General features: G+C 45.8%; 1 protein-coding gene and 1 non-coding gene across 2 annotated transcripts; one reads left to right on the top strand and one right to left on the bottom strand.

Moving 5' to 3' along the window:
• Positions 1-2,410: 2,410 nt before the first annotated feature.
• LOC148539638 (U2 spliceosomal RNA) lies at positions 2,411-2,601 on the bottom strand. The gene has a single exon (XR_015870152.1). It is a non-coding gene; the product is annotated as a U2 spliceosomal RNA (small nuclear RNA).
• A 12,078-nt stretch (positions 2,602-14,679) lies between these two features.
• On the top strand, positions 14,680-27,342 carry NPM1 (nucleophosmin 1). Its single transcript, XM_088451174.1, has 11 exons — positions 14,680-14,847; positions 15,435-15,517; positions 18,843-18,962; positions 19,268-19,361; positions 19,507-19,616; positions 19,693-19,766; positions 21,843-21,894; positions 22,407-22,496; positions 26,137-26,247; positions 26,382-26,456; positions 27,055-27,342. Exons 1-11 carry the CDS (start codon positions 14,787-14,789, stop codon positions 27,103-27,105), a joined length of 921 nt encoding a protein of 306 aa, XP_088307300.1. The 5' UTR covers positions 14,680-14,786; the 3' UTR covers positions 27,106-27,342.
• Positions 27,343-27,768: the final 426 nt, after the last annotated feature.

Genomic DNA, 27,768 nt, shown 5'->3' with positions numbered 1-27,768 from the left:
ACCCAATTGTCTGTCGTGGTTATTGACCAACACTGGGTGAACTGCAGCAGGCAGCCTCCCACTTTGGGATCCCCCAAAGGGAGGCCTGTACCGTCAGGCCGCAGGCTTGTCATCTGACTTAGGGGCCGGATGTCTGGTACTCCAGGCCTGTTTCCGGGGCTTGGACGATTTTTTGGGGCCAGCCTGTCGGGGAAAAGACTGTGCTTTAGACCTACCCTGGGCCCTGTAAGGCCGACGTACCCGAACTGAAAGGGACTGCAGCAGACGGGAGACATGTAGATTTGGCTGCCGCCAGCGTGGCTACAATTTTGTCAAGATCCAGATCAAATAGGACTTCTCCATTAAAAGGCAAAGCTTCCAAGCCCTTTTTGGAATCAGCGTCCGCCTTCCAAGATCGCAACCATAAGGTGCGACGAGCAGCTACAGCTGGCGAAGAAATCCGAGAAGTTAGGGTACTGATATCCAAGGCCGCTTCACTGATGTTAGTGGCCGAATCCCGGAGATTGCCTACCAACTCGGCCTGTTCAGCTGAACAGTCGGAATCCAAAGACGCCTCCAAACTATCAGCCCAGCGCTCCATAGCTCTGGCTACCCAACATACGGCCATAGCCGGTCTGGATACCCCCCCCCGCGAGGGAATAAATGGACTATAGGCAGATCTCCACCTTACGGTCCGTAGCATCCTTCAAGGAGGACATGGGCAATGTGGCACTTTGGATGTCACATGAGAATCCACCTGTGGAGGGGATTCCCACTTAGAAAACAGGATTTTGGTACTTACCGATAAATCCCTTTCTCCGATTCCATAGGGGACACTGGGGAGCATAGACAGTGGGGTATAGACGGTGCTGAGAGGGAGCTGGCACTTTAATTCTTTAAGAAGTGTGACTAGCTCCTCCCCCTCTATACCCCCCTCCAAGACTCAGTATTAGAAAACTGTGCCCGAGGGGAGCTGACAAAAAACAAAGGGAAGAAGAGGAGGCGAAGCAAGCACACAAAACATAGGAAAAGGTTGAAAAAAAAAAACCATAACACAACCAGAGACAACAAATCATTGTCCAACAGACATAACATAAAAAGACCCCAACCCTGGCAGGAAGGAACAGCGCAGGGTGGGCGTCCAGTGTCCCCTATGGAATCGGAGAAAGAGATTTATCGGTAAGTACCAAAATCCTGTTTTCTCCTTCATCCACTAGGGGACACTGGAGAGCATAGACAGTGGGGACGTCCCAGAGCTCCCATTACAGGCGGGAAAGCGCTGAGAACCCTGCAAAACAGAACGGCCAAAATGCTCTGCAGAGGCCGCAAACATTGCCAGTCTAGAAAAAAAATTAAATAAAAGGAATGTCGGCCAGGCGCATATCCGCTCGGCAAAGTAATTACATGGAAAAACCACGCGAGCAGACGCCCACGAGGAACCCACAGAGCGAATAGAAGAAAACAAAGGCCCCTAGGTGAAGTCATATACACCTGACAGACAGTCAGACGAATCCAGAGGGCCAGTGACTCTGTGGAAGCTGGCCAACCAGGACGAACAGCATCATATACAACAAAGAAAGCTTGCTTTGTATATCGCTGCAGTCCCTACCATATAAAAACGAAGAGCCCTAACAAAATTTAAGGATCCTGACTAAGTAAAATGTCGTGTAAGAAACGGTACCGCAATAGCTTTGTTGATGTGGAAAGCCAGAAAACCCCTTATTGAAAGAAAATCCAGTTTAGTACAGAGATCCACTATGTCCTCATGAAATATCAAGTATGGAGGACGACAGGATAGAGCACTCAGATCATACACTCTCCTGGCTGATGCCAGTGTGAGAAAAAGTGTTACCTTCCATGAAGGTATTTGAACTCCAACTAAAAAATGTCGAATAGAGGAGACTGTAATAAAGAAAATACGAGATCCAAATGCCATGAGCCGCTAGAGGAAGAAAAGGGTGGATGCAACTGAATCACACCCTGTAGAAAGTCTGAACCTCCGGTATGCAAGATGCTGAAAAATAAACCTTCAGCAAAACCAACCGCATACTGGCTGAGAAACTTGTTTGCAGAAAAAAATTATAAATAAACAAACAGAACTGTGGCTAGGTTGATTTCCGTAGGAGGGGCCCCTCCACATTCACACCGCTCAACATAAGTTTTACCATATTGGTGGTAATGCTTAGAATAACCTTCCCTCCTAGCTCTAATCATAGCAGGGCTTACCCTGGATGAGATTCCTGTACTTCTGAAAATGGCCCTTATAAGAGCCATGCTATCAAACATAGCTGTTTTGGATAGACTAAAGGAACCTGTAGTACGAGAAATTCTCTCAGAGGTATAGGCCACGGAACCTCGATCTGCGGAAGCTGGAGGTTGAAATACCAAGATCCGCTAGGTAAATCCGGAGATACCAAGGCCTTCACCTTTCTGATGGTGCACCGGTCCTGGAAGTAATGCAATACCAGGTCAATGCGTGGAGTGGACAGAGCAAGCTCTTCTTCCATCTCCCTGTTCTAAAAATCCATTTAATATATGGCCCCCAAATAGGGGGCGTATCAGATATTAAACTGATAAGAACAGATACTACACTTGATCTTAGCCAAAAGGCCGAGAAGCGATTCCAAGGAAGAAGAGGAATGGAGAGAACAGATAGGCAACTTGAACTGCCACGCTGTTGACAATGCCTCCACAGTCACTGCCTCCGGGTCTCTTGTCTTCGAGAAGTAGAAAGTCAGTTCATGAATTTGACTTGATATCATGAGGTCGACCTGAGGAAGACCCCACCCTAGGTGAAAAGAGCCCTGGATGCACGTTCTACAGGCTGAGGAAGTCTGTTCTTCAATTTGCTAGACCTGGAATGAAAATTTACTAGATTGCCATTGCAAACTTTTCCACCCAAGTTAGAATACGGCCAACTTCCTTTAAAATCACCGGACCTATGCACTGTGATTACTGTACGCCACTGTCATGAAGTTGTACCCCGACTCCACAACAGCAGATCTGCTGTCTAAATAGTGTAAGAAACCGCCGGCTATTCAAATATGTTTTAACAGCAGACTCGTTCCAGTGATACACAGTTGCACTGGAAGTGCTGTTCCTGAAACACCCCTTCACATCCTCTCAGACTTGCATCTGTGGTGAAAAGAGTCCCATTCCCCACTCTGAATGTGTTTAGCTCCAATACCTCCAATAGGAATATCAAGTTCAATCCCCAGAGAAGGGTATCTGAGTTCTGGGACTTAACTTTACCTATAGGAGAAGGAAAAGATGGGATTCTGCTCAATGAGAGAGGAGGAGTAGTTGAAAAATCTGGCCTCTAATGTCTTGATCCTCTACTCCAGGAGTCGAGTGCAATCATGCACCAATATCAGACAGACAATGTCGAAGAACCGTTCTCATCATGTCCGGAATGGAAGATGCTCTTTCCTGATGAAGGAACTCTCTCTGACATAAGGTGTCCATGATGCGTTGTTGCAGATGAGGCTAGGGAAATACAGCGATCATCCCTGAATATGAGATGGCTCTGAGTTACTGAGACATTTTTCAGTAATTGGACCCTGTAATGAGCCTTCAGCAGAAGATCGTCTAGGTAAGAGATAATCGTGAACTCCTGTATCTGAAGGAGAACAGTCATGACAGCCCTTACCTCTGTGGAAATGAGTTCCAGAAAACGAATCTCAGAACCGCCTGGTGAGGTGGCCATAAAGGCATGTGAAGAAGTCGTTGTTGATATCCAGAGATCAACATTCGCCGTTCTCTAGTCCCACATCAACTAAAGGGACTCTATGTAGAACTGGAAAATCCTTAGGAATAGAGTGATATTCTACCAGTTCAGGGAAGGTCTGACCGAGCCCTAAGGCCTCGGAATCACGCAAAGATTGGAGTAAAAACTAGTCCGGTCTGATGACTGGAACCTGGTTATCACACCTGTGGATAAAAGTTAGTGTATAGTATGCTGTAAAAATAATACTCCTATTGTTGGAGACTTGGTAAAAGAGCAATGTAGAGGGTGAGACTAAAAAGTCAAGCTTGTATCCTCAAGTGATGAAATCCCAGACCTAATTGTCCGTACAAGACTCCGTCCATACAACTCTGAAGTCCTAAAGAGTCGCTCCCACTGTGGGGACCCCCAGGTAAGAGTAAAACTCATCCTGAACTAAACTTAGTAATGGACTTAACCTCATGTAGAGTAGATGTTATAGAGACTCTACAGCGACCTCCGGAACCAGAGGCAGTTGATGGTCCCCTGAACAACTGGGAACACGAAAGGGCCGAAACAAGGGTCCTGTATAAGGACTTCTAGGGAGAGGAATCGCAGACAGGATACGAGAGGAATTACTCCCTGTAGATTACCCTGACAGGGCACAGTTCAAACTCCTCTCCAATGTCTTTAAAAGACATGACCAATGATCTACTGCAGTGGGATTCTCACATGCTGTACTGCTTTGCATGAATGAGAGAAAGAGATATATATAAAACCGCCGGGACATCTGAAATTTGTTTATCCGGATGTTCCCTAGCTGAAAGAAGCTAATCCAGCTGTATTGAAACTGGAAATGCCATAGCAAGTCTGTTACCTCCTTTTAAAAAGAAAACTGTGGGACAGGACTAGTGTCCCCCTTTTGTACCTGTCGGACTTAAGTATACAGAAGCTGGCATTCCCAAGCGGTCTCCAAGTACTAACCAGGCCTGACCCTGCTTAGCATCCAAGATCAGACGAGATCGGGCTTGTGGCTGTAGAAAATAATTCTCTTTTTCTAAAATATTTTCAGAATCCAATAGTGGAATTCGGTTTCCCGTCCTATATAACAGGCAATGTAATTACCTGCCTACCAGGGATGTCTCTAGACTCACTGCAAGGAAAAAACATCCATGCATGGAAAAGTTTTTACCGAATCTGACACCGATCAGTACGGGACTGAGCCTTGCGAGTATAAAGGTAAAAACTCCTGTCTATATCCGTCAGTAGAGATATATATTCCACTGACAGAATAAGCTCCTTAACGGAGTGTCATATGCGCTACACAATAGGGAGTTAGTGTTGCACAATATTTGCAGGTATGTAGAGCTCAATTATTATTGTTATAAAGATTAGGTACAGGTTATCTTGAGCGCTATTCAGAGCCGCTCGTAAGCGGCCGCTCGTTCGTTCTGATCGATGTTCGCACATCTGCGCATGCGTACGGTTTTTAATACGCATGCGCGAACCAGTCAGTGCGGCCGAAAATTGTTTGTTCGCTATATAGCGAAGGCCTGCTATTTTGAGTGACAGAAGGAGGCGTATGTGGGTGGTAACAGGGAAAGGTGCTTGAAAACGGGGGTGTGGAAAACGAACGCAGGCGTGCTTAAAGGTCAAAACGGGCGTTTTAAGGGAGTGCATAATTAATACAGCAGCGTCATTGACCACGTCACTTGGGTTTTTTTTACTCAGAACTGCTCGCAAAATAGCGGTTGAAAAAACCAGCCACAAGAATAGCGAGCAATTCATACGCTGTTCGATGTACTCGATTTATCTAATAAATAGCGGACATGACGTATGGTGCGAGCGGCAAGGGGGCGTATTTTTCAAAAATACAACCGCAAGTTTTGCTCACTCGTTCAGACTTAGAGGCGTGAACACACCGCAAAAAGCAAACGGTTCATTTTAATAGCCACCCCTTGTTTTAGAACGAACGACCGCAAATAGCGAGCGGCTCTGAATGAGGGCCAATGTCGGGATGAAGAGACGCCTTAGCCTCATGATACATACAGACCACACACACATTAAAATGAAATGAAAAAGGTCAACAGCAGAAAACTGGTATACAAAGAGACAGATGCCCCAATAACGCTGTTAGCAGTGCCAGAAACGCTAGGCATAGAAAACAGGTATCACAGATACTGAATGCTCTCCTAACCAGCCTAAAACTACATTTCCATTTAGGCTACCAGTTTCACTACAGCAGCATTTATAGATATATATGCATATAAAGACATTAGGCAGTTGTAATGGCCGCCAGCATCTTCCAGGGAAGTGCTGGGGCTACTGAGAGGAAAAGCCAGGTCTCCGGAGCCAAGCTCCGCCCCCCCGCTATGGCGCTTAAATATACTATAAGCGCGCTATTTAGAGATGCCACTCAATAAGTGACAATCATCCTCTGATATTAATGAGCTTGTATGAGGCTCTTGCAGCGGGGAATCCGCTGCTTACATTAACGCTGTCGTATTCAGCCACAGCCTGCCATACTGCTGCTCTGTTATAGCAGCCTTGTCTTATACCAATAGCCTGGCTACCCCGCTACCCGAGGAGCCAGGATACCTTCAGCTGCTGTCTGCTGCTCAGTTAGTCTGAGCAGCCCTGTGCTGTAATGGCCGCCTGTCTTACACCCATAACCTGGCTACCCCGCTACACGGGGAGCCAGGATACTCACAGCCGCTGCCTGCTGCCCCTTTAGTCGGAGCAGCCTTATATCAATAACCTGTCTACCCCGCTACACGGGGAGCCAGGATACCTACAGCCGCTGCCTACTGCTCCTTTAGTCGGAGCAGTCATATCAATAACCTGGCTACACCGCTACACGGGGAGCCAGGATACTTACAGCCGCTGTCTGCTGTGTTTAGCGCAGAGGGTGGCAGGGCCAGATTTTACACCGCCTTTTATACTACTAACCTGACTACCCTGCGAGCCAGGGTATACTCACGGGTAGCTGCGGTACTGCCGGCGGCGGTAGTGACTGATGGGGGCCGGTATGCGCGCTGCACGCAGCGGCATGTGAAACCCCCTAAAGGAGACGGTGGTCTCAGCAGTCGGGGACCCCAGGCCAAGTGCGTGCACTTGCGAGCGGGTCCCCCGGCAGCTCCATCGTCGCAGACAGGCAGTGCAGCATCTGCCTGTCTGTCCTCAATTAATTCTATCTTCAGCACAAAAGTGCTATCTAACTATATTACAAACCCCTGAGGAGGAGTGTGAAACACATCAGCTCCCCTCGGGCACAAACTAATACTGAGGCTTGGAGGGGGATATAGAGAGGGAGGAGCTAGTCAACTTCTTAAAGAATTAAAGTGCCAGCTCCCTCTCAGCACCGTCTATACCCCACTGTCTATGCTCTCCAGTGTCCCCTAGTGGATGAAGGAGAAAAATAATTGTCTGCAAACGGGTAAGCCACCGCTAAGCGTCTTTGAAGCTGATACCGATTACCAGGGTGTTTCCACGCCTCCTCTAAATGGTCTACTAACTGACCCGAAAGAGGAAACACTGGCGTCACCCTTAATATCCTTAAAAAAGGCATATTTGGACTTGGACACCGGAGGATCATCATCCTCAATAACTAAAGCTGTGCGGACTGCCCAAATACGGCCAGTAATATAAACCTTGGACTTAGCGTCCGACTCTTTAGTACGGAGAGACTCTTGGTCAGATAGATCCAGAATCTCCCCATCATCGGACGTCACATCGTCATCCTCATAAGGAGCTTACAGAGACGCCACCGGCCGCTTATGTGGCCGCAACACAGACTCCCCTTGTAACACGTCCGACAAATGCTGTACAGAACTTGTCAGTGAATTAACCCACGCAGGCTCCTGAGAGACCTGGGGAGGGGAAATAGGGAGACTGTGGGGTACCATCAGTTGTCTCGGGAAACCCTGCATGGGTGACGACACCACTGACTGCTGGGACAATCCCATCTGTGAAAAAGCAGGTTGCGGAGCTAACTGGCCCACTAGGGTTGTAAGCGCTTTGACGAAACAAGCCCAGGGCGGTTCCTGTACCGGAGCCGTGACAGTAATTGGCCGCGCCAATAAATAACACTGCCGACATAGCCCCTCCGCGTTACCCTCCCCCTCCGCTATTGGTACTTTGCACGTAGTACACAGAAGCTGGAGAGGAAATTCACTCTCAGACATGATGGTATGTGACCCCTCTCACTGATACTCGTTAGTATAGTGGGAGAACCACCCTGCAATCACCGCACCGCAAGGGCTTTAGCAGAAGAGCAGGGACAGTGAAATGGCTGACAGTAGAAAGTGAAAGTACAGGCAGCAGACGCTAGCAGAAGTCACATACAATGCAAAGAAATTAATCCCTGCACTATCAGCGCTGATCCTCAACTACGCAGACACAGAGCCTGGTAGGACACAGCTCTGCAAACACAGACCTGTTTCAACGGAGGAGAGGTATGCCGGGGGACCCAGACTGCGATGCCACCGATCAGCAGCTTCCACCATGCTTCTGCAAAGATGGCCACAGGGCCAATCGGCAGGTGCAGAGAGGGCTGTGTCGAGCGGGGGAGGCGCCGGCTGTGTACAGGGAAGGCGCGCTCCCCTGGCATGCAATTAACCCCTGGGACGCCGCAGCGCTACCGCTCAGCTGCGGTCCGCTGCCCCAGGGGGGTAGTGGAAGCGCAGGTTGGTTACCTGGCTGGGGACTCTGGACCATGTGTTCAGCAGGGACCCACCACGGGACCCCACTGCTTACCTGCTGTCCCCTTGAATCCGGCCATGGTCCAAAACATCTGGGGTCACCGCTAGCTGTGACCCCAGATGCTTACCAGCATCCCCGGATCAGTACCGGCGTTCTGGTACCGGCGGGGGTGTAGGGAAGACAGTATGGACGTCAGTAGTGACTGTCCATGCTGTACTTCCAGATGGGCAGCCACAGCTGCCGCGAAGAAAACTTCAGGGGCTATCCTTAGCCCCCCCTAACAGGTGCTCCGACTCCGAGCCGGGCACCAACGAAACTGGGATGCCTTGGCTCGGGGGCGGGGTATAGGAGGGGAACCCTAGTGCATCCTAGGAGGCTGAAAACTTAACTTTATGGTGCCCGATGCCTGACGTCATCACCTATACCCCAAGGTATCCTGTGGATACCCTATGGACCCTGATGTAGAAAAATATGAAATTAGAAATATAAACGTTTAACTAGCAACCATCCATGTGGGAAAAAACACCTTTATCAAACTTCCTGGATATTGCTGACTGCTGCAATATAAAAGTCATGAGCAGACCCTAGATTTGACATTTATGATTTTGTGCTTTGAATCACAGACCATTTGAACATTGAATGCAGGTGTTTTCTATTTGCACAGCCACAGGGAAGCGGCTGTGCAAATACCATACAACTCATATGCAAATAAGCAGGAGGCGTCAGGTGTAAATAGACACTGTCTGACTGCATTGCAGATCTGAGTACTGCGTCCCAAGGCGCAGCATCGGATCTTTTTGCGATACCATCGGCAAACCGAGTAACCCTGAGGTTACTGAGATTGCCCCACGCAGCTCCGGTGTGAAATTAGTAAGTTTAAATCGGAAGACGCAGACCCTCGCCTCAGCACTTTCAGAAATGGGGGGTCTGGGAACGTAGGCTAACCCCGCCCACTTTCTGCCGTCAAAAGGGTGCAGCCTGTCAATCAGGCTGCAGCTTGTGGAAACTGCAAGAGATCTCGCAGAGGGAGACCTGCTCATGTGCAATACAAATCCTGAACATGCAAAGGCCGCTCACAATCGGAGTAGTAAGCAAACCATCGGGTTTGCGTACTAATCTAAGTCAGGCCCCATATCAGGAAATGACTCCATTGTATTACAAACAGTATAGATTATAAAAATACGTAAGGGGTGTTGGGCATTTATGTGGTCTCTAACTATGGGCCTGATTCATCACGAATCTCAACAGCGTACCCAGATCAGCTGCGCTCAGTGTCCCACGGGTGGTAAAAATAGCGGTGCAGCAATCACCGCTGTTGAATAGTTGCTGTGGGTATGCATATAGCATCTATTCGCAGAGAGGAGAGAGCTTGGGGGCAACACGGCATGTCCGTACGTGCAGGGCACGCCCCGAAGAGTGATGGAAAGGGGGGCGCATCTAAAAGCCACGCCCCTTTCCTTGCGGCCATGCCCCCTTTTCGGGTGCGCGCTAGAGTGCCCTTTCTAGGTCCGGCGCCCTGCCCGGCACCAGTCCTAGTGTGAACATGAAGCATGTGATTCTGGAAGTTTCGGAAGTGTAAAGGGGGGGATCGGGGATAAACTGGCTGGACCTGGCAAGTAACCTGCAGGTAGGTAGGTGGCTGCGAATAGGGAGGAGCCAGCGGGTTGATGGAATAGAATTAGAGTATGTGGCTGCTCTGAGGTGATCATAATCAGTGGTAAAATGCCATGATTGGGCTGTAGGAGTAGGCGCTGGAGGTTATAATGGCTGTGGATGGGTAGTGTTCATGGGGAGGAAGCAGGGAGGGGAGGTCAGTGTGTGGAAAGGATAATGGTGGCAGCAGAGGGAAAGCGAGGTCACGGTTGGTGTGAGGGCTGTGTATGATATATGTGTATTCCATTAGATCTGTCTGGAATACTAATACAGTAGGTATGGATTTATCTGCACATAGGCAATGTGACAATGAAGAATGCAATGTAGTCTGAAGGGCCATTGATGTGGGGTGGTCAAATGGCAAAGTTTTTTTATTACATTTAAAATAATACACTTTAGCGTCCCCTATTCATAAGGCACCACACAGTGCTAGGATAACCTGGGGTCATCCCAGCATCTCTGGGAGTGCTGTGCACGCCCCCAGAATGATGGAAAGGGGGACATGTTGTGAGGCCATGTCCCTTTTCTTGAGCATGCAGGTGTACCCTCCTAGTTGATCAGCACCCTGCCCGACAAAAATCCTAGAGTGAACACTAAGGGGTAAATTTACTAAAGTGAGAGTTTTTAGAAGTGGAGATGTTGCCCATAGCAACCAATCGGATTCTATTTAACATTTAACTAGCACCTTCCACTTCTAAAAACTCTCACTTTAGTAAATTTACGCCTAAGACTGCTACAGCTTATAAATCTCTATTTTGAACAATATACACAGCCTGCACCCTTACAGGGGTGTGAACAATATTTGTCGAAATAGCCTTGTATTTCATAACCAATACATTATCTTGCACTCTTGGCCATGTTAATATGGGCAGTCATTCCTGCAGGTAGACTGCAACACTTTGCCATGCACTAAATTTAATGTCGCAAGTTAATTTTCGCTGTGTAATACGTTATTTTTCTTGGCTTTTTTAGTCGCAAGTCTTTGAATTGAATTGCCCCTATAGTTTATTGCTAGCGTCATGATAGTAATATATTTTCAATATAAACAGCATTGTAACGTGGGGGATGTGGCAAAAATTACGCAATTCAGCATGAATCACGTCATTGGCCACCTGAGCTGCACTGTGGCATGCTTGTATGCCTTTCCGGGGCGACAGGGAGTCTCCCAGCGCTTACGCGAGGGTAGGCAAATATGATTCAGTAGAGGAAAGTCACAGCAACCATCACTGTGCAAGAGCACACAGCTGCTTATTGTCCTTCTCACCATACCTCTCAATTTTTCTCTGGTGAATAGTGAGACTGTTGGGCGCCCCGAAAGTGTGCGGCTAAATTTAGGGGGTGTATCATTGCAGGAAATGTCTACGAGCCATGCCGTTCTAGTCATGTTGGGAGCATGCCCAGCTCTAGATGCCGCAGGCATGGGCATGTATTCACTGCTTGCCCTGCTTAGCACAGCAACGATTGAAGCGGCCTCCCAACCTCCCCCTACCACGGGACACTCCAGTCTGCGGCTGGGACAATACCCAAAAGCGTAACTGTCCCGCCAAAATCAGAACAGTTGGGATGTATGCCTCACCTTCTAATAGGTCTGTGGAGTAGGGATGGACATCAAACATCGATGGTTACTAACCATTGAGGTTTTTGTTCTGATGGTAGTGTTTTTACCATTCGATGCTGTCCTTACGATGTTTACCACCATCAAATTATAATAATTTGATGGTGTTCCGATGGTGTCTTGTTTACTAGCTATGCCTCCCCTGGCTCCTTCCTGGCTGCTGTGTCTGCATCAAAGAATATTCATGCTGGGTTCAATGGAGGCTGTCTCTTACTGCCTCAGAGATGTAACCCTCAGTCCCTCCCTCCCCTCTCTAGGCTGCTGCTAGGCAACAGGGCATATTGCTAGCTCTGATTGGCTCACGGTCTCAGAGCCCTCACCCTGCAGTAGCAGTCACTCACACAGCAGCATAGACACACACACTCTCACACGAGTCCTGGTTCTGCTGCACTGTCAGCTATGACACAGCAGTGGCAGTCTCTCTGTCCTCCAAATCCTTGTTGCCCAGCTCAGCTTAATGTAATGTAACATACAGACTCGACTGACTCATTTCAGCAGGAAGCAATCTCCCCCATCACCTGTGTCGGGCATGCTGGACTGGAGCCGGACTGTCACTGTTAAAATATGTTACTATGTATATACAGTCTAGTAGTGTACTGCAGGGGCATATTTAGAGGAGGGTGCCCGTGTTCACTCACTGTCCAGAGCCCCCTATCTGGCGGCCACGGCGCACTGACAACTAGGGTGGTGCGATCTGTGCCATGGCACAGGGCAGGAGGGGGCGCTCTTTGGAATTGTCAATTTTCCTGTTATCATTCTCACTTGTAGCTTCCTCTTTTATCCTCAGCATCTCCTGGCCTCCCTTATCTTTTCCCTGGCCCCTCCCTATGAGGCCGTATCCCTTTTTCAGGTGCACTATCTTATGTCCCTATTTATAAAATGGGGGGGGGCGCCAATGCTCTCTCTCTGGCACAGGGCACCAAAAAGTGTAGCTATGACTCTGCATTTTGTGTAGCACCTCTCCAGCCGACTTTGGGCTTCGGAGACGGGGCAATTCAATTTGGAGCGAAAAGCCAGTTTTTGCGATAATTTCGCACCGATGACGTCATTTTCGCTGGTTTTGGTTTTACACCGTATTCAATTTCAAAGACTTTTCGCAGGTTCGAAAAAAAAACGGGGGTAACTTTTCACCACTGAATACGTGGTGAAAAAAAGTGCAGAATTGGGGTTTAGGGTGTAGGCTTAAAAAAAAATAGCCTGCATCCCTGGGAATGTCATTTTAAAATAAACTATGAAAAACAGTAAAAAAAAAAAAATAGGGACACCCCAAAAAAATTATTGAAAATTTGGGGTAAAAAAAAAAAAAATTGTTTAAAAATAGGGAAATTGGTTCAGAGCTATTCTGCAAGTATGCGGCAGGTGCATATTTGCAGAATTTTTAAATAAAGACTTTAGGGACTTAAAAATATGCTAGTACCCATTTTCATGTACCCCAAATTTGATTGAACCACTTAAAAAAACAAAACAAAAAAACCTAAGTGCTCTTCTGCATCACTTCTTCAATGTTGGGAAAAAACACCTGCTGACGCTATTTAAATCCCCGACTTTTATTTGCAGGCTAAAACGGGGGTACCCATAGTGATCCATGTTTTTACAGTTTTAGGGGGGTCCTACAATTTATTCCAGGTAAATTTCGTGTTTTTTCGCCGATCCTACTTCGCCGGTTCCCGTTTTCGTAGCTTTCAAATTGAATACGGGGATAAAGCGGGCGCGCGCCCGATACTTTATCCCAGGAAAATCTCCGATGTGAAGCGAAAAGTCCAGCACGGACTTTTCGCTCCCATATTGAATACCCCTCATAATGTGCAGAACAGGTCTGCAATCTTGCACGGCGACTGGCAGCAGACGGTCAGTGATTGACAGTCTGCTGCCGTTTGTGGGCGGCGATGCCCTCCTTTTCCTGAAACGGTGGCGTGTCGCCTCCATTGGGGGGGAGGTAAGAAGCCAGGATCTCCGTCAGCTGATGGAGATTTTCTGGCTGCTTCCTCTCATCTGCAGCAGCCGACTGCCTGAACCCATGGGTCACCTTAGCAGGACCAACGTTCCGCAGAGTATCCGATGCTGCGTTGGACAACGCAGCTCGGATACGTAATGTAGCAGGAGGGGGTGATGCCTCCTGCTGCATTACCATATCTGCACAGACAGAATTGCAAAGCTGCTTGCAAATAACTTTGCAATTCCGTCGTAGCTGAATAAGGCCCTAAATTCCCTACGTTGATGTGATGAGCACTTAAGGAACTGTGCATTCCTTCACACAGGCATCGCAAGTTATCCTTCATACACAATAGATGGGAAACTTGTTATGTCGGCACTAGCGTAGCCGATTTGCGCGCAGCATTGCACGGTGGCATGTTGTGCAAATTGTATTCCCCCTGTATTTGCAAATGTCCCTGTAAAAAGAAGCTCTTGCAATGGTAGTGTCTAGATTCCCTTCGCGGAGAGGACCCTGACATTATCAGCTACTGTCCAATGTCATTCCTATTGTGATGTCCTTACCTGCAGGGTTACCAAATACCTTTCCTTACCTGCACACCCTGGAATTTCCCCAGCAGCGAAGCCCCACTGTAGACCAGAAAGATGTGTAAAGCTTCCTGTATTCACATTCATTATAACACATTTCAGGTTTTGGACAACTGGCCGATACATATAATGTACCACAACTATTTTTAATCCAACTGTTGTGGCATCGCTCCAGCGCCCTCATGGCGGCATTTCGGTGACGATTCATCCTTTTTATTATCATCTTGCTAACGAAACGCCGCCACCAGGACGCAAGAACGTTACAGCCTCCGTGAGAGACAGTGAGTCAGTTACCGGAGACGTGTAACGAACACAATGGCCAATTCTATTTCTTCATCACAGGCTCACACACAATCTATGGCCCACAGAAAACATGCGGTTTGCGCCAACACAGCCCGGCACAATCCCATACACAACATGTGCTGTGCCAGCACCAGGCGCTCAACCAATCGGAGCTCGGTTTACTAAGGAGTCCGACCAGCCCCGCCCCGCTCCCCTGCGCTGTCTCTCGCGAGAGCCAGGCAGCACATAAAGGCCGGTCACACGCGCGGCAGCTTCCTGCACTCAGACACCGTCCATTATCAGAAGCATCCGACAGCAGGAGCGGGAGGAAAGATGGAAGACAGCATGGACATGGAGCACATGACTCCCCTACGCCCGCAGAACTTCCTCTTCGGTATGAGCGTCTGCTATCCGGTATCTTCTTTGTCTCCCACCAGGCCTCTCATGGCCGCCCCGCTGCCGGCCATAACGCGCAGCCTCATATAGCTGTACTAGACAATGCTGGTATCGGAACTCGGGTTGTTCCAGTTACAGGTCGCAAGGCTGAGCTATTACTGGCCTCGCTGTAAGCGATTGCACGGTATAAGAGCCTGCTGTGCAGGCATGTGTCCGCTGCGACGGTTGCGGGTTCTAAAGCCACGTGTAGGGCGAGTGCAGGCTTATGGCGGCCTGGTAACGGACATGCGGGTATAGTATGCGTGTTATATCAAGTGTGGTACCGAATACGGGTATGGCATATTAATGTGCCATGGTATTATGGGATCAGTCTGTGCCGCATAGTGTAACAGCTTTTAATTTTCCTTAATATGAGCATTTGATTTCTGATATTTTGGGGTATTTATGCTACATCTTAAAAGGAAAATGTAATATGTAACTGGGAATGATGTTTCTTTGTATATAGTGATGTGTAATGCTGGTCACCCTGTGCTTCAGATTGTGGTCCTATTAAAGGTTAAATATTAGATTTTGTTTTATTTGTAGGTTGTGAACTGAAGGCAGACAAAAAGGAGTATGCTTTTAAATTGGAGGATGATGAAAATGAGCACCAGTTATCTTTGAGAACGGTAAGTCATAAAGAACACGCAAGCTTGGCTTCCTGGATGGTTTTTCAAAGCAAACTGTTAAGTACTAAACTTGCATAGCTTATTGACACCAGAGTCTTTCTTTCTAGCACTCATCTCAATAGGATTGAAGGTTTTGAATTGGAGATTAAACCAAGAGGTGTTTCTCTGTATATTTCCCTGTTATGTGTTGGTGTTTACTCTTTAATGGTGCCTACACACCATTTTTTTTACAATCTGGCCAATTCCAAAGCATTGGCATGACAGATCGTGTAAAAAAAAAAATGCCCAAATCATGAGTCCCCACTCACGATCGCGATGCACGTCCCAGCTGTTCGCACATCGCATTCAGACCTGGTGTGCTGTAGGGCAGATCTGACAATCTAGGAACGCGATGCACTATAAAAAGTCTGGATGCAGGTGAGATCGTATGAAGATTGGACACCAAATCGTGTGCAGAGCTGCCAGGGAGAGTTTCAAGGGAAATCGTACACCGGCTGATCGTGAGCACATCGCTATGTGTAGGCACCTTTAGATTCAGAATGTTAGCGGTGTTTTTTTTTTTTTCCCTGCCCTATGGGATTGATGGGGAAGAAGTCTTGGCTTGATGCAAGGCAGATTTAGCATCTCATCTGGTTCATACTCCCTATATCTTTGTAGTGTGTGAGATTTAGTGCATTGGTTCAGCTTACTCAGATAAAGACCACAAGCAACAAGAATGTGGAATACCAGTCATGGTGTTGTGCCTATAGTTACAGCATAATGTTTTAATTTTTTTTTTATTTTTAAACAATTTGGTTTAAACCAGCCAACCCTGCATTGTACCCATTTACATTCATGTTTATTCTTGAAGTGCCTTTCATTCCATAGCATAACATGTGCTTTCAGCAATTTGTAATCCTCGCAATGCTCATTAAGCTTTACCTTTTTGTTATCCAATTTCATATATTAAATAAATATTGACATGCAGAATTCCTTTAGAATAGACTTTGCTCTTTGGGGTATGACCATTTTTCCAGATTCTGTCACTCGTTTAGTGTTCACTCTAGCTCCGGTGGCAGGCAGGGCGCCAGAGCCTAGAGAAGGCACTTCCGCGCTCACCCAATAAGGGGTCGTGATCATTGAAAAGGGGGCGTGCCAATAAGACTGCGTCACCTTTTCGTCCCTCTTGGGGGCGTGCCCGGCACTTACTGTAACTCTGGGTAGCCCCCAAGCGCTGCTGACATGGAGAATGGATGCGGGGCGCATGCGCCCAGCGTCTATTCACCGGCAGTCACCGGGTCACTGCACATTTCCCCACCCGCAGGACACTTCCCCGTGGGTGAAGACACCAGCAGGCTGGGGGCCGGCAGGGCACCAGCAGGCTGGGGGCCGGCAGGGCACCAGCAGGCTGGGGGCCGGCAGGGCACCAGCAGGCTGGGGGCCGGCAGGGCACCAGCAGGCTGGGGGCCGGCAGGGCACCAGCAGGCTGGGGGCCGGCAGGGCACCAGCAGGCTGGGGGCCGGCAGGGCACCAGCAGGCTGGGGGCCGGCAGGGCACCAGCAGGCTGGGGGCCGGCAGGGCACCAGCAGGCTGGGGGCCGGCAGGGCACCAGCAGGCTGGGGGCCGGCAGGGCACCAGCAGGCTGGGGGCCGGCAGGGCACCAGCAGGCTGGGGGCCGGCTGGGCACCAGCAGGCTGGGGGCCGGCTGCTTTTTGCCCCCCTCCTGGAGGGCCGGCTGCTTTTTGCTCTCCAACAGCCTAGCGGGAATGCAACTTGTATGCATTTCTCAAATACCTCTGCTCTATTTTTACTCTGTATATTACTGGGTCTGAACAAGGTGTCTATATATAGGGCAAAATTCTATTCAACGCGAAGTGAATAGCGCTAGCCCCTCTGGGGATGCGAGCAGAAATCTGACTAGTCCAGGCACGATGCTGTTTTCTACGCTTAGTGCCAGAAAAACAGCGTTGCGCTGGGAAGTTTATCCGGAGAATGCCTGTTCTCGTGCCTAAACACAGTTTAAGACGTGAGAATGAGCCTTTCCCGATCTAACCTCTTGCAGAATTGAATCGCTTCGGGAGCTCATTCCCAGCGCTATTCACTTTGTGTTTAATTGAATCGTGCCCATAGTGCGATCACTGAGGTGATTCCTTGCAAGATGTATTTAGATTCAGCCTACAAAATATATTTAGGGGGCAATTCAATTAGTGGCTCTCTTGATGTGCCATTCTGGAACAGCACATTGCCAGCACTATTATTCTTTCAACCCAGGTGTGCAGGAAAAGTAGGGGTTTTGAGCCTACTGTAATCAGATGTGAGTGTTGATGCTAACTGAATCTGCCTCTTAGCTTTAGTTTCTTGGTCAGCTAATGCATGGGTGGGCAGAGAGCATTCTCTATACTGCCCGCAAAGCATTTGGGTCCAGCCCCTTTGTTGCAGCGCCTGCACTGGTGGTTACTAAAGTTCCTGGCTGCCTTTGGACGGAAGGAGTAGAGTGATATTCATGTTGAGAGTGAAAGAGCTGGTGAGGAAAGGAAGTCTAAAATGGAGTTGGAGAGTCCATGTAATCTGTAAAAGGGTTGGGAGTCTCTGTAGATTTTAATCACTAGCTAAATTTTGGTATACCTCCGTCCCTATAGACCACCGGTTCTCAAACTCTGTCCTCAGGGACCCCAAACAGTGCATGTTTTGCAGGTCTCACAGAATCAAAAGTGAAATTAGCTCCACCTGTGGCTCTTTAAAAATGTGTTAGTGAGTAATGAATGCACCTGTGCAGCTGATGGGTCACCTGGAAAACGCGACCTGTGTGGGATCCTGAGGACAGAGTTTGAGAACCACTGCTATAGACATCTATGGGGTTGATAAGTGGTGAAGTAGCAAAATAAGACTCTTCCCTGGCACTAAATATAGCAAGGGGTTTTGAAACAACTAGTTGTAAAGTTTTATGGAAAATAAAATACAATTTACATTTTATTATATATAAATTATTGTGCACCTTAACAGGTTGAAGAAAATGCCCACCACTGAGCTAATGACTATGTATGCCAGATTTCTAGATCAGCTGGCCCCAATTTCATATTGAGTATTCAGTTTGGAACAGAAGCTGCTAGGTGGACATGTTCTATTAACGTCGGCAGAGGTATGAATTAGCCGTAAATAGCTCAGGTCTCTGTTAGCTCTTTTGTAGTTTTGAATGGTTGCTGTAGATTTTACATACAATATATCTTTGTGCCTTTTAAAGTAAATAGCCAGTATCTATGCTTTGGTATATGAAAATAGGATGCACTCCAAAAGACAACTGGTAAATGTGTAATTGTATTGTCTAAAATTTAAACTCCTCTTCCAGGTTAGTTTAGGTGCTGCTGCTAAAGATGAACTACACATTGTTGAAGCTGAAGGCATGAGCTATGAAGGAAAAACAATAAAGATTGTGCTGGCATCCTTGAAACCATCTGTACAACCGACAGTAGGTATCAAATATTCCTTTGACAAAAGCAAAAAGGAAGCCAAATATAGCTATCACTGTCAGAACATGAGAATGAGATTAAGTTTGGCTTTTTTTTTTTTTTTTTTTATTGAAAATCAAAGTTGTAATAGTGCATGCTAGTCAAATTTATATAAGCATATAGTATTCAAAGGGTATAAACGCTTGCTGAGTGGCCCTGTTTATAAAATAAATTTATTAAGTATATCTATTGCCGGGCACCTTTTTGTACATACACATTGGGCATGACTAAATGTTCTATTTCATATGAATTTGTCTGCTCCTAGGTATCTCTTGGTGGATTTGAAATAGCACCTCCAGTAGTTTTCAGGCTCAAGTCTGGTACTGGTCCTGTATATGTCAGTGGACAGCATCTTGTTGGTAAGTAATGTTCAGGTATAGTAAGCCCTCATACAAAGCTGTAGGTTGTGTACTTGTGTTACCAAATATTCAACAACAAATTATTTGCCATTTGTTACATTGCTTTTATTTTCTATTCTGATCATAATTTTTACGTTTATATTAGCGTTAGAAGATTTGGGGTCATCAGATGAGGAGGATGAAGAGGAAGAAGAAAATACAGAAAGCACAAGGAATACAAAAAGGCCTGCAGCTTCAACATCGAAGGTTCCTCAGGTATGGAAATGGAGTTTAGGTATTCTTCTCTTTTGAAGACCTGTCATAACTTTTTTTTTTTTTTTTTTGTAAACAGAAAAAGCCAAAATTAGAAGATGAGGATGAGGAGGAAGATGAAGATGACGACGATGAAGAGGACGAGGACTTTGAGTAAGATTTGTGGTCATCTGATCATTATGACATTAATTTCAAACTTATCTAGTGTGTACCTCATGGTGGTGTGGTTATGTTTACATGAAGGAGTTTTCTTTATGAACGTACAGCAGAGCATTAAATTATCCTTGGATTTTTGGTAACATTGATTGCAGTCATTTTCTTTGGTAAAAGATGTGTATAGCGTTCCTGCTAGGCTTTTACCCGGGCACCGCACTCTGCCAAATATCTGGCGTTCCCCTCTAAAACATGGCAGGTGCCGTCCCCACCCACATGCGCACAGCATCTATTTTCTCATTGCCACACCCCCTTTTCAGGTGCGAGCTATGGTGACCTTTCAATGTCGTCCACCTCACCTAGATTTATAGCTATAGAAGTAACAATTGAACAATATAACTTTACTGTTCCAGCTTTACTTTGCTGCAAACATGTGTTTAAAAGACTTTGTAGGTTCTAGTGAATTGTACAATTGACTATTGGTGAAGGCAGATCAGTGGAGTGTACTAGGAATGACCATCAAGGAGTGGGTGACATTGCCACCATGGCAGGGCTTGACACATTTTTCTGAAATCTAGGGGCCAGGATGAAAGTGTAGGAGCCAGACCACTGTCGTCGTCATCCCCCCCCCCCCCCCTCAAAAAAAAAAGTTACAGGAGTGAGGAGCACAGCTCTGTTATGCAACTGTTATACACGCTATACTAGTCCACAGAATTGTCAGTTGAATGGATACAGTAAGAGACCCCTTCACTGCTCTGCACAGCTCCCCTGCTCCATCCCCCACCCTCCAGTAATAACTGACCACATTTCACATAAAATAATGGTGCTAGAAAGTACAACAAAACCCCCCTCCCCTCGTGGTCGCACCACTATCCCTCTGAAGCCGCTCCGCAATCGCTGGCCATGCATAGACCCTACTACCGGAGAGCTCTATGCAGGCGGAGATACCAGACAGTCGACAGCCAGGATGTACAGAGGATCAGCGTAGACTGGGACAGACAACAGGGATCGGAGCAGGCCAGGATGTAGAGGAGTCGTCTGTGCAGGCTGGGACGGACAGAGGCGCAGCAGTCACCGCAGGCGACACTCAGCACATGCACGCCTGTGCATGATATGAACACCGCAATACTATAGGCACGAATCTCCTCCGGAGCTGATGAGGATCTGCTTCTTCACTCACTGCAAATCTAGTAGCCTGGTAGCCATGGACACCTGGCCCCCGGGATTTGTAGAGCCCTGCCACCATGGTAATGTCTAGATGCCCTTCATGGAGAGGACCCTGATGTCGGCAACTGTCCAACGTCATTCCCTACTTCCATGTGGGCATAGAAGGGTAATATAATCTTGTAGCGATCCCGAGGTGTGGCGAGCCTGCAAAGGGACAAGTTTATTCTGTTGGTGGACTTTATGGGCAGAGAACCGCCTTTCCGCCATCACTACATGTCACTTCCAGGTCCCTAGTGTGAAGGCGAAATTGGCTCAACCGTGCCACCATTGCAAAGAAGTTAGTTGCTGATTAACAATTGATGGTCACTGCAATAGAAAGCAAAATTGTGCACGAGCGGAGAGCTGTGCTGCAAAAACTGCAGCTGAAAGCCCTTAAAGAACAATCAAATGTCCATTGGAAGCAAGCATGCTATGGTGGCAACTATTGCAAACGCACTATCAAATGGAAAAAAAACATGGCAACAATTTCCGATCTACCTCCCTAGAGTGTACATTGTTCTAGTGTTCTGGACAGTTACAAACCTGCCCTGTCTAGTGTTGTGTTCTAGCCAACTGTTTGCTTATCCAGAAATACTCTTCCCTCTGTTTGCTAAAGCTTATTTGCTTGTTGCCTTCCACTAGGACAGTAATTAAAACTAAGTGTATGGATATTGGCTAAACTTGCATGCAACAATGTAAACTGTTTTTTTATAGAGTTAGCCACATTAATGCAATAGTCAAGTCGTCTTAAAGTCCTACTTTCCTTGCCTCTGCTAATTTGCCAAGTTAAGTTTTGCTTATAGTTTAAGCCAGAACATTAATTCTTAGAAGCCATTTTTGAAAAGTCTAATTGATTTTATTTCTTTTAAGTGAGGATGATGACGATGAAGATGAGGAGGAAGAAGAAACGCCAGTAAAAAAGGTAGTTTGTGTATTTTTTAAAAATAAAATTTTTCTCGTTGCTATTTAAAGTGCACCTTGGAAAACATGGAAATACACAAGGGACATTACTTTGTAAAATACACTACTTATTTGGACTAATGTCCTTTACAATTAATATATATCAGCAGTGATATCACTTGTACCTCTTGTCTAATCTTGAAATCTTGATTAACTTCACTGGTTTTGTTTTCCATCTTTACAAGCAACTTAACTAGTCTACAACCTTCGTATTAAGGGATACTGTATTATAGAATAAGCTGCAATTTTTTTTACCATAGGGCATTCTATGAATTATATAAAGGGTTCTTTCCATTAAATACACTCCATATGGCATTTTACTTTAGAGCATAGATTTTAGTGAGGATGATAATGTAAAGTAACAAAATGCATACCCTTAGTTATGATGGCTCAATGTGCATATAGTTTTCAGTTTGCATAAATGTAGATTTCTATTTGAGAAATAATTGTAGTCACTCAACTTCTTCTCCATAGACTCCTCAAGTTACAAAACCAAAATCTGCTCAAAAGTCCAACCATAATGGAAAAGCTTCAGAACCATCCACACCAGCTAAACCTCTGAAAGTAAGTAATGCCTGCAATTGGAGTTGACCTGTTAACAGATTTGTGTTCTACATTAGATTTGCAGACAATATAGTTTGCTGGCCTAATTACATTTTATATAATTGAGACATGAAACTACATTATAATGTGGAAGTAACTTTAAAGATTAATCTGCTGTCAATTGTACCTTAACCCCTTCGCTGCTGAGGGTTTTCTCACCCTTGTGCTGAAGTAGTTTTTTCACATTTGCGTTCCTCACATTCTAACATAAATATATCAATATTTAATGTGGCACCCACACAAATTATACCATGGTCTTAAAACTATTTTCAGAAAATACCATTTACTTCTAACTTATTCGAAAACATCAACGTTTCTAGAACGGGAACCATAAGAAAACGAGGTTTCTTTTTTTCCATACAACTAAAATATTTTGGTTATGTTGCCAATAGTCCACCTTTCCAAAATGATAAACAGGATTCTAGAGTCAATCCAATTAGGTGCGATTTCCTCGCACCCGCGAGTAAGTGTGGCTGTTTGCTGTATCACCAGACAATAGCCGCTAAGGGGTCACAGTTTGATAGAGGACTAACCTTTCAAATGACAGACCCCTCATTTTACATATGTAATTATGGAATTGAGTGAACGTAATACACTCAAAGCGGAAGACAAGTCCCACTTATCCGCATGTATCTTGAAACTGCAGATGACATGTTGGACACTGCAAAGGGCAGGCTGCAGTTATGGGCTATTTCTTGCATAGCTAACCACAACTTTATTTCCGTGTGACTGTTTATGAATGTTTTCTAAAACTATTTGATTGTTTCATGGTTGCAAGAATATGCACTCACTTTAAGGAGGCATCTTCCCCAGAAGTTTTTCTTTTGTACAGATCCTCCATTGGATGCAGTCAAAGGCTTGGCCCTTCAGGAGGCAATTCACTCTCTGCTGCAGACAGGGGTGATAATCCTGGTTCCTGTGTTACAACAAGGAAGGGGTGGTTGTTCCAATCTATTTAGTACAGAAACGAATGGGGCTTATCGTTTAAAAACCCTTAACAGGTTTATCCATGTTCCCAAGTTTCGTATGGAAACTCTCCGGTCAATTATTTTGCCAATGGAGCCTGGGATTTTTATGGTTTCCCTGGACAGTCAAGATTCGTATCTACATGTCCCTATTATGCCATTCCACCAAAGATATCTCTACAGTTTGCTGTCTTTCAGCAACATTACCAATTTCAGGCACTGCCTTTTGGTCTGTCTACAGCCCCTTGGGTCTTTACCAAAATTTTGGCGGTCATGACTACTTACCCTGACGCCTTAGGTATCAGAGTAATACCATATCTGGACAACCGTCTGATATTGGCAGACTCCAGTTGTTTTACAACACCATCTTCAATTGACAGTAGCCTGCCTACAAAAGCACAACTGGATCAATTGGAAGAAAACCTTTCTCCAACACAGCAGATGGTACATCTGGGAGCATTGCTGGATTCTCAGGCACAAAGGGTTTCTGCCAGAGGACAATATTGCAGCACTGTCATTGCGGTCAAGCAATAGGCATCCATACTATCAGCAATGCAGGTCCTGGGATCAATGGTATCCACTTTCGGCATGGTGGGGTGCACAAGTTCCAATCCAGGCCTCTGCAAAGATTAATTCTCTCCCGGTGTAACAGACAGTATCTAATACGGACCTAGAGGTTTCTCTCCCTCCTGTGGTGGCTGAAAGGACCATCTGGGGAAAAAAGCGCCCATTCTGCATTCCAAATTGGGTGCTTCTCACCATCAGCTCCTGGTAAAGAAGTGGTGTCTACCAGAAATAGATTTCATGATGTCACAACCACAAGGTCACAGGTATGGGTCCAGAGACCCATCAGCAACCTTTGAAGCTGTACTGGCAGGAAGATGGGACTTCAAGCTGGCGTATCTTTCCTCTAATTTCCCTCCTCCCCATGAGTTCTCAGAAAATTCAAGCAGGAAGGTGGAACAGTAATGTTGGCTCTAGCTTGGCCCAGATGTCATTGGTTCAGACATACAGAATCTGTCCATAGACAGTCTGTATCCTCTGCCTCTGTCAGGATCTGCTAATGCAGGGTCCCTGTTGACATCCAGACTTGGCTCGTCTGGCTTTGACTGTGTGGCTCTTGAATCTTCTTGAGTCTGAAAATCCTTTGGTCAGTGGTGTTCCCGCAGGAAATATGACCCTAAAGTGTTTAGGGTTCACCAGGTTCTGGCTTTTCTCCAGGCTAGATTAGACCTTTTACTCGCCGTCTGGCTACGTTGAGAGTACTTGTTTCTGCACTGTCAATCTGGTTCCAAAGAAAGATTGCTGCTTTGCCAGATGATATAATTTTTTTTTTTTTTTTTCCGGTGAGTTCTGAGTTCAGCCTCCTTTGTTCCACCGGTAGCACCGTGGGAGCGGTCTTTGGTTCTTAAGGGGCTACAGGTTTCCCCTTTTTTGAACCTCTGGACTCGACTTGAAATGGTTGACAGCGAAGATTTTTATTTTTTTCTGCTCCTAACTATCTCTTCTGCACGCAGTTTCTCTGATTTGGCAGTGCTCTCGTCGCCCCATTTTTGATTTTTCACCAGGATAGAGCTGTTCTTCGTATAAGGGAGGGTTAACTTTCTAAAGGTAGTGTCCCATTTTCATGTGAATGAAGAAATTGTAGTTCCAGCTTTTCAGGCTCCAGATCTTTCTATAGGTGAAGCCTCTCTGGATGTAGTTTGTGCCCCGTATCTATGTGGAGCGTACAAACTGTTAGAAAATGAGATGCTATTTGTATTATATGGTTTTTCACAGACTAGGATTGCCAGCAGACCCTGGCTCGGTGGTTACGTATGACTCTCTCAGCTGTGCATGCAGACTCGTTTTCCTGTCACGGTGACAGCACATTCTACTCTCTGTAGGGCCATCGTGGGCATTCAGTTGTGGTGCCTCTGAACAATTGTGCAAGGCAGCCACGTGGTCTCCTGTCCACTCTTCGGTTTTATGCCTTTGATATTTTAGCCCCTCAGGATGTTTCCTTTGGGCAACTAGTTCTCCTTCTTTCTGCTCAGTAGCGTCTCCCACCCTAGGGGGAACTGCTTTAGGTTATCCCCGTGGTATTGCTGTGGATTCCTCTGGACCCTAAAGAAGAAAATTAGTTATGGTAGACTTACCTCCTACCATAACTCTAATTTTTTAGACGTCTTGAGTGCATCCCATGATGACCTACATCCTTTTCATGTGTACTTCTATGCATAATTGGGCCCACTGATAGCAGTGTAGACTTTAGGGTCAGACCTACAAATTCTCTTTTCCAGTATAATTCTCCCTCTTCTGCATACTATAATCCTCTGATAACAGGTTGCAAATATGCACTTGGATACTGTATGTATTGTAAACTAGTGCCTCCCCTCACTCCAGTCACTGCCCTGTGCAGGTTTGCATGTAGTTTATCCTGGTACATGTGGGCCCAAAGCAACCCCCACCCCCCCTTGACAGACGTGCTCTTGTCACACCTGGCTCTTGCATTGATTTTGATTTCAATAAATTCTTGCTTTACAATATTATGCAGTCTTCATGAAAATCTGTTCAGTAGTTCATGCACCAACCTGAAGCACAATGTTCTTATAATAGTATAGATGCATCATGTCTTTGTATAAATTTTATTTCAGACACCAGAACAAAAAGGGAAAAAAGAGGCCAAGCAACTGACTCCTAAGTCTCCAAAGGCCCCCTTTACACTTGATGAAATTAAAGCAAAAATGCAAGCAACATTAGAAAAGGTAAGTGTATTACTGATCACTGGAGTACAGACAGTGTAGATCCAATAAAGGGGTTGAATGATTTGTAAGTAGACATTGAAATTAAACTTACATTAGGCATGGAAGTAATAGATGACTGTGTTTGCTCTCTCCAGGGTAGTGTCCTTCCTAAAGTTGAAGCAAAGTTCACAAACTACGTGAAGAATTGTTTCAGAACAGACAACAAAAAGGTGAGTAACGGAGGCTTCAGTTACATAGAGGGCCATTTATCAAAAATAATATTGCGTCCACATTGCATTGGAGATGTGATCACCCAAAATCAAATTGCAGGATGGGATTTTATTGCTGGCATGTATTAACCGGCACCCGCAGGGACACTGGCTGCCACGCATTCACAGTGCTGCTGGCTAAATCTTTGATGTGTAGCCCATGGTCTTTAGAAGGAGTTAGCCCTAGGGGGGTTGAAATACATTGTCAGCAGGGTACTTGCTGCAAGCCCTCGATTGCCTGTGGGATTGGAGGGATTGTAGCAGGTATTGGAGAAACGAGTCTTTTCTGGGAATATGCTGGAAATATTCATTGATGGGCCAGTGTCTCCTATTATATTATGTTACTTCTACATAGACTTAATATGGGAGTGCACAGGGCTCGGTAAACTTCAATGTGTAAAAATTATTAATCCCAGCTGGCAGTGACCACAGAACAAAATAGTGCCTATACAATGTTTTCTGCATTGTCCACTTTAGACAATGCTGTGTCTGTAATAGGTTATAGGGTCATTCCTTTTTTTCCTATTTCTCACATTAAACCTGTTTTTAAATATTGCAGGTTATTGATGACCTCTGGAATTGGAGAAAGGCTCTGAAAGACTTGAAATAACTTGGCTTTTCCCATTTGGTTGTCAGTTGGTTTATTTTCACATTTTATATATTTTTTTTTTTTTTAACAAAGTTGGAGAGAACGATTTGGTCCTATGTAAATTTCTAACAATTTGTCAAGTAAATGCTGGATTTCCACCAGTTTTGTACATTTCAATGTTCTATTATGGCATAATAAAGATGACCAGACAAAGGAAGTAGGTCCTAATGAATACAATAAATCTGTATTTTAATTGTACTTATGTTGTGAGTGATGGGGATGGATTTAAAACTTCAGATATTTTAGGTTTTGGTCCCTTGGATACAAACCAGATTTAAAAAGCTGCTGAACTAATCACAAATCTTACAATAGTGAAACTTGACTTTATTTGATTCAGAGATACTTCAAGGTATATAGAAAGCTAAAATCTGGTCTGTTGCAACTAGTTTCTCAACTTTTCAAAAAGAGGAAGAACCTGTATTTAAAAAATGGTTAAGATCAAGTGTAGTGCAGTCTGTATGTGCTAAAAGTCATCTGAGCTCATATTTATTCTAGGGATGTGCAGGCTCCGATAGGTTCGAGTTTGCACGTTGAGTTCGGATTTTTCCCTCCAAAAAAACGGAACTCAGAAAGAGGCTAAACGTCATCTTACATGGACGAACATCATTCCTGGATTTTCTGAGT

This window comes from Taudactylus pleione, unplaced genomic scaffold, assembly GCF_031769625.1.
Source record: "Taudactylus pleione unplaced genomic scaffold, aTauple2 ptg000025l, whole genome shotgun sequence".
Lineage (NCBI taxonomy): Eukaryota > Metazoa > Chordata > Amphibia > Anura > Myobatrachidae > Taudactylus > Taudactylus pleione.
The sequence above is the reverse complement of the archived record's forward strand: the minus strand, read 5'-3'. Positions and strand labels throughout refer to the sequence as shown.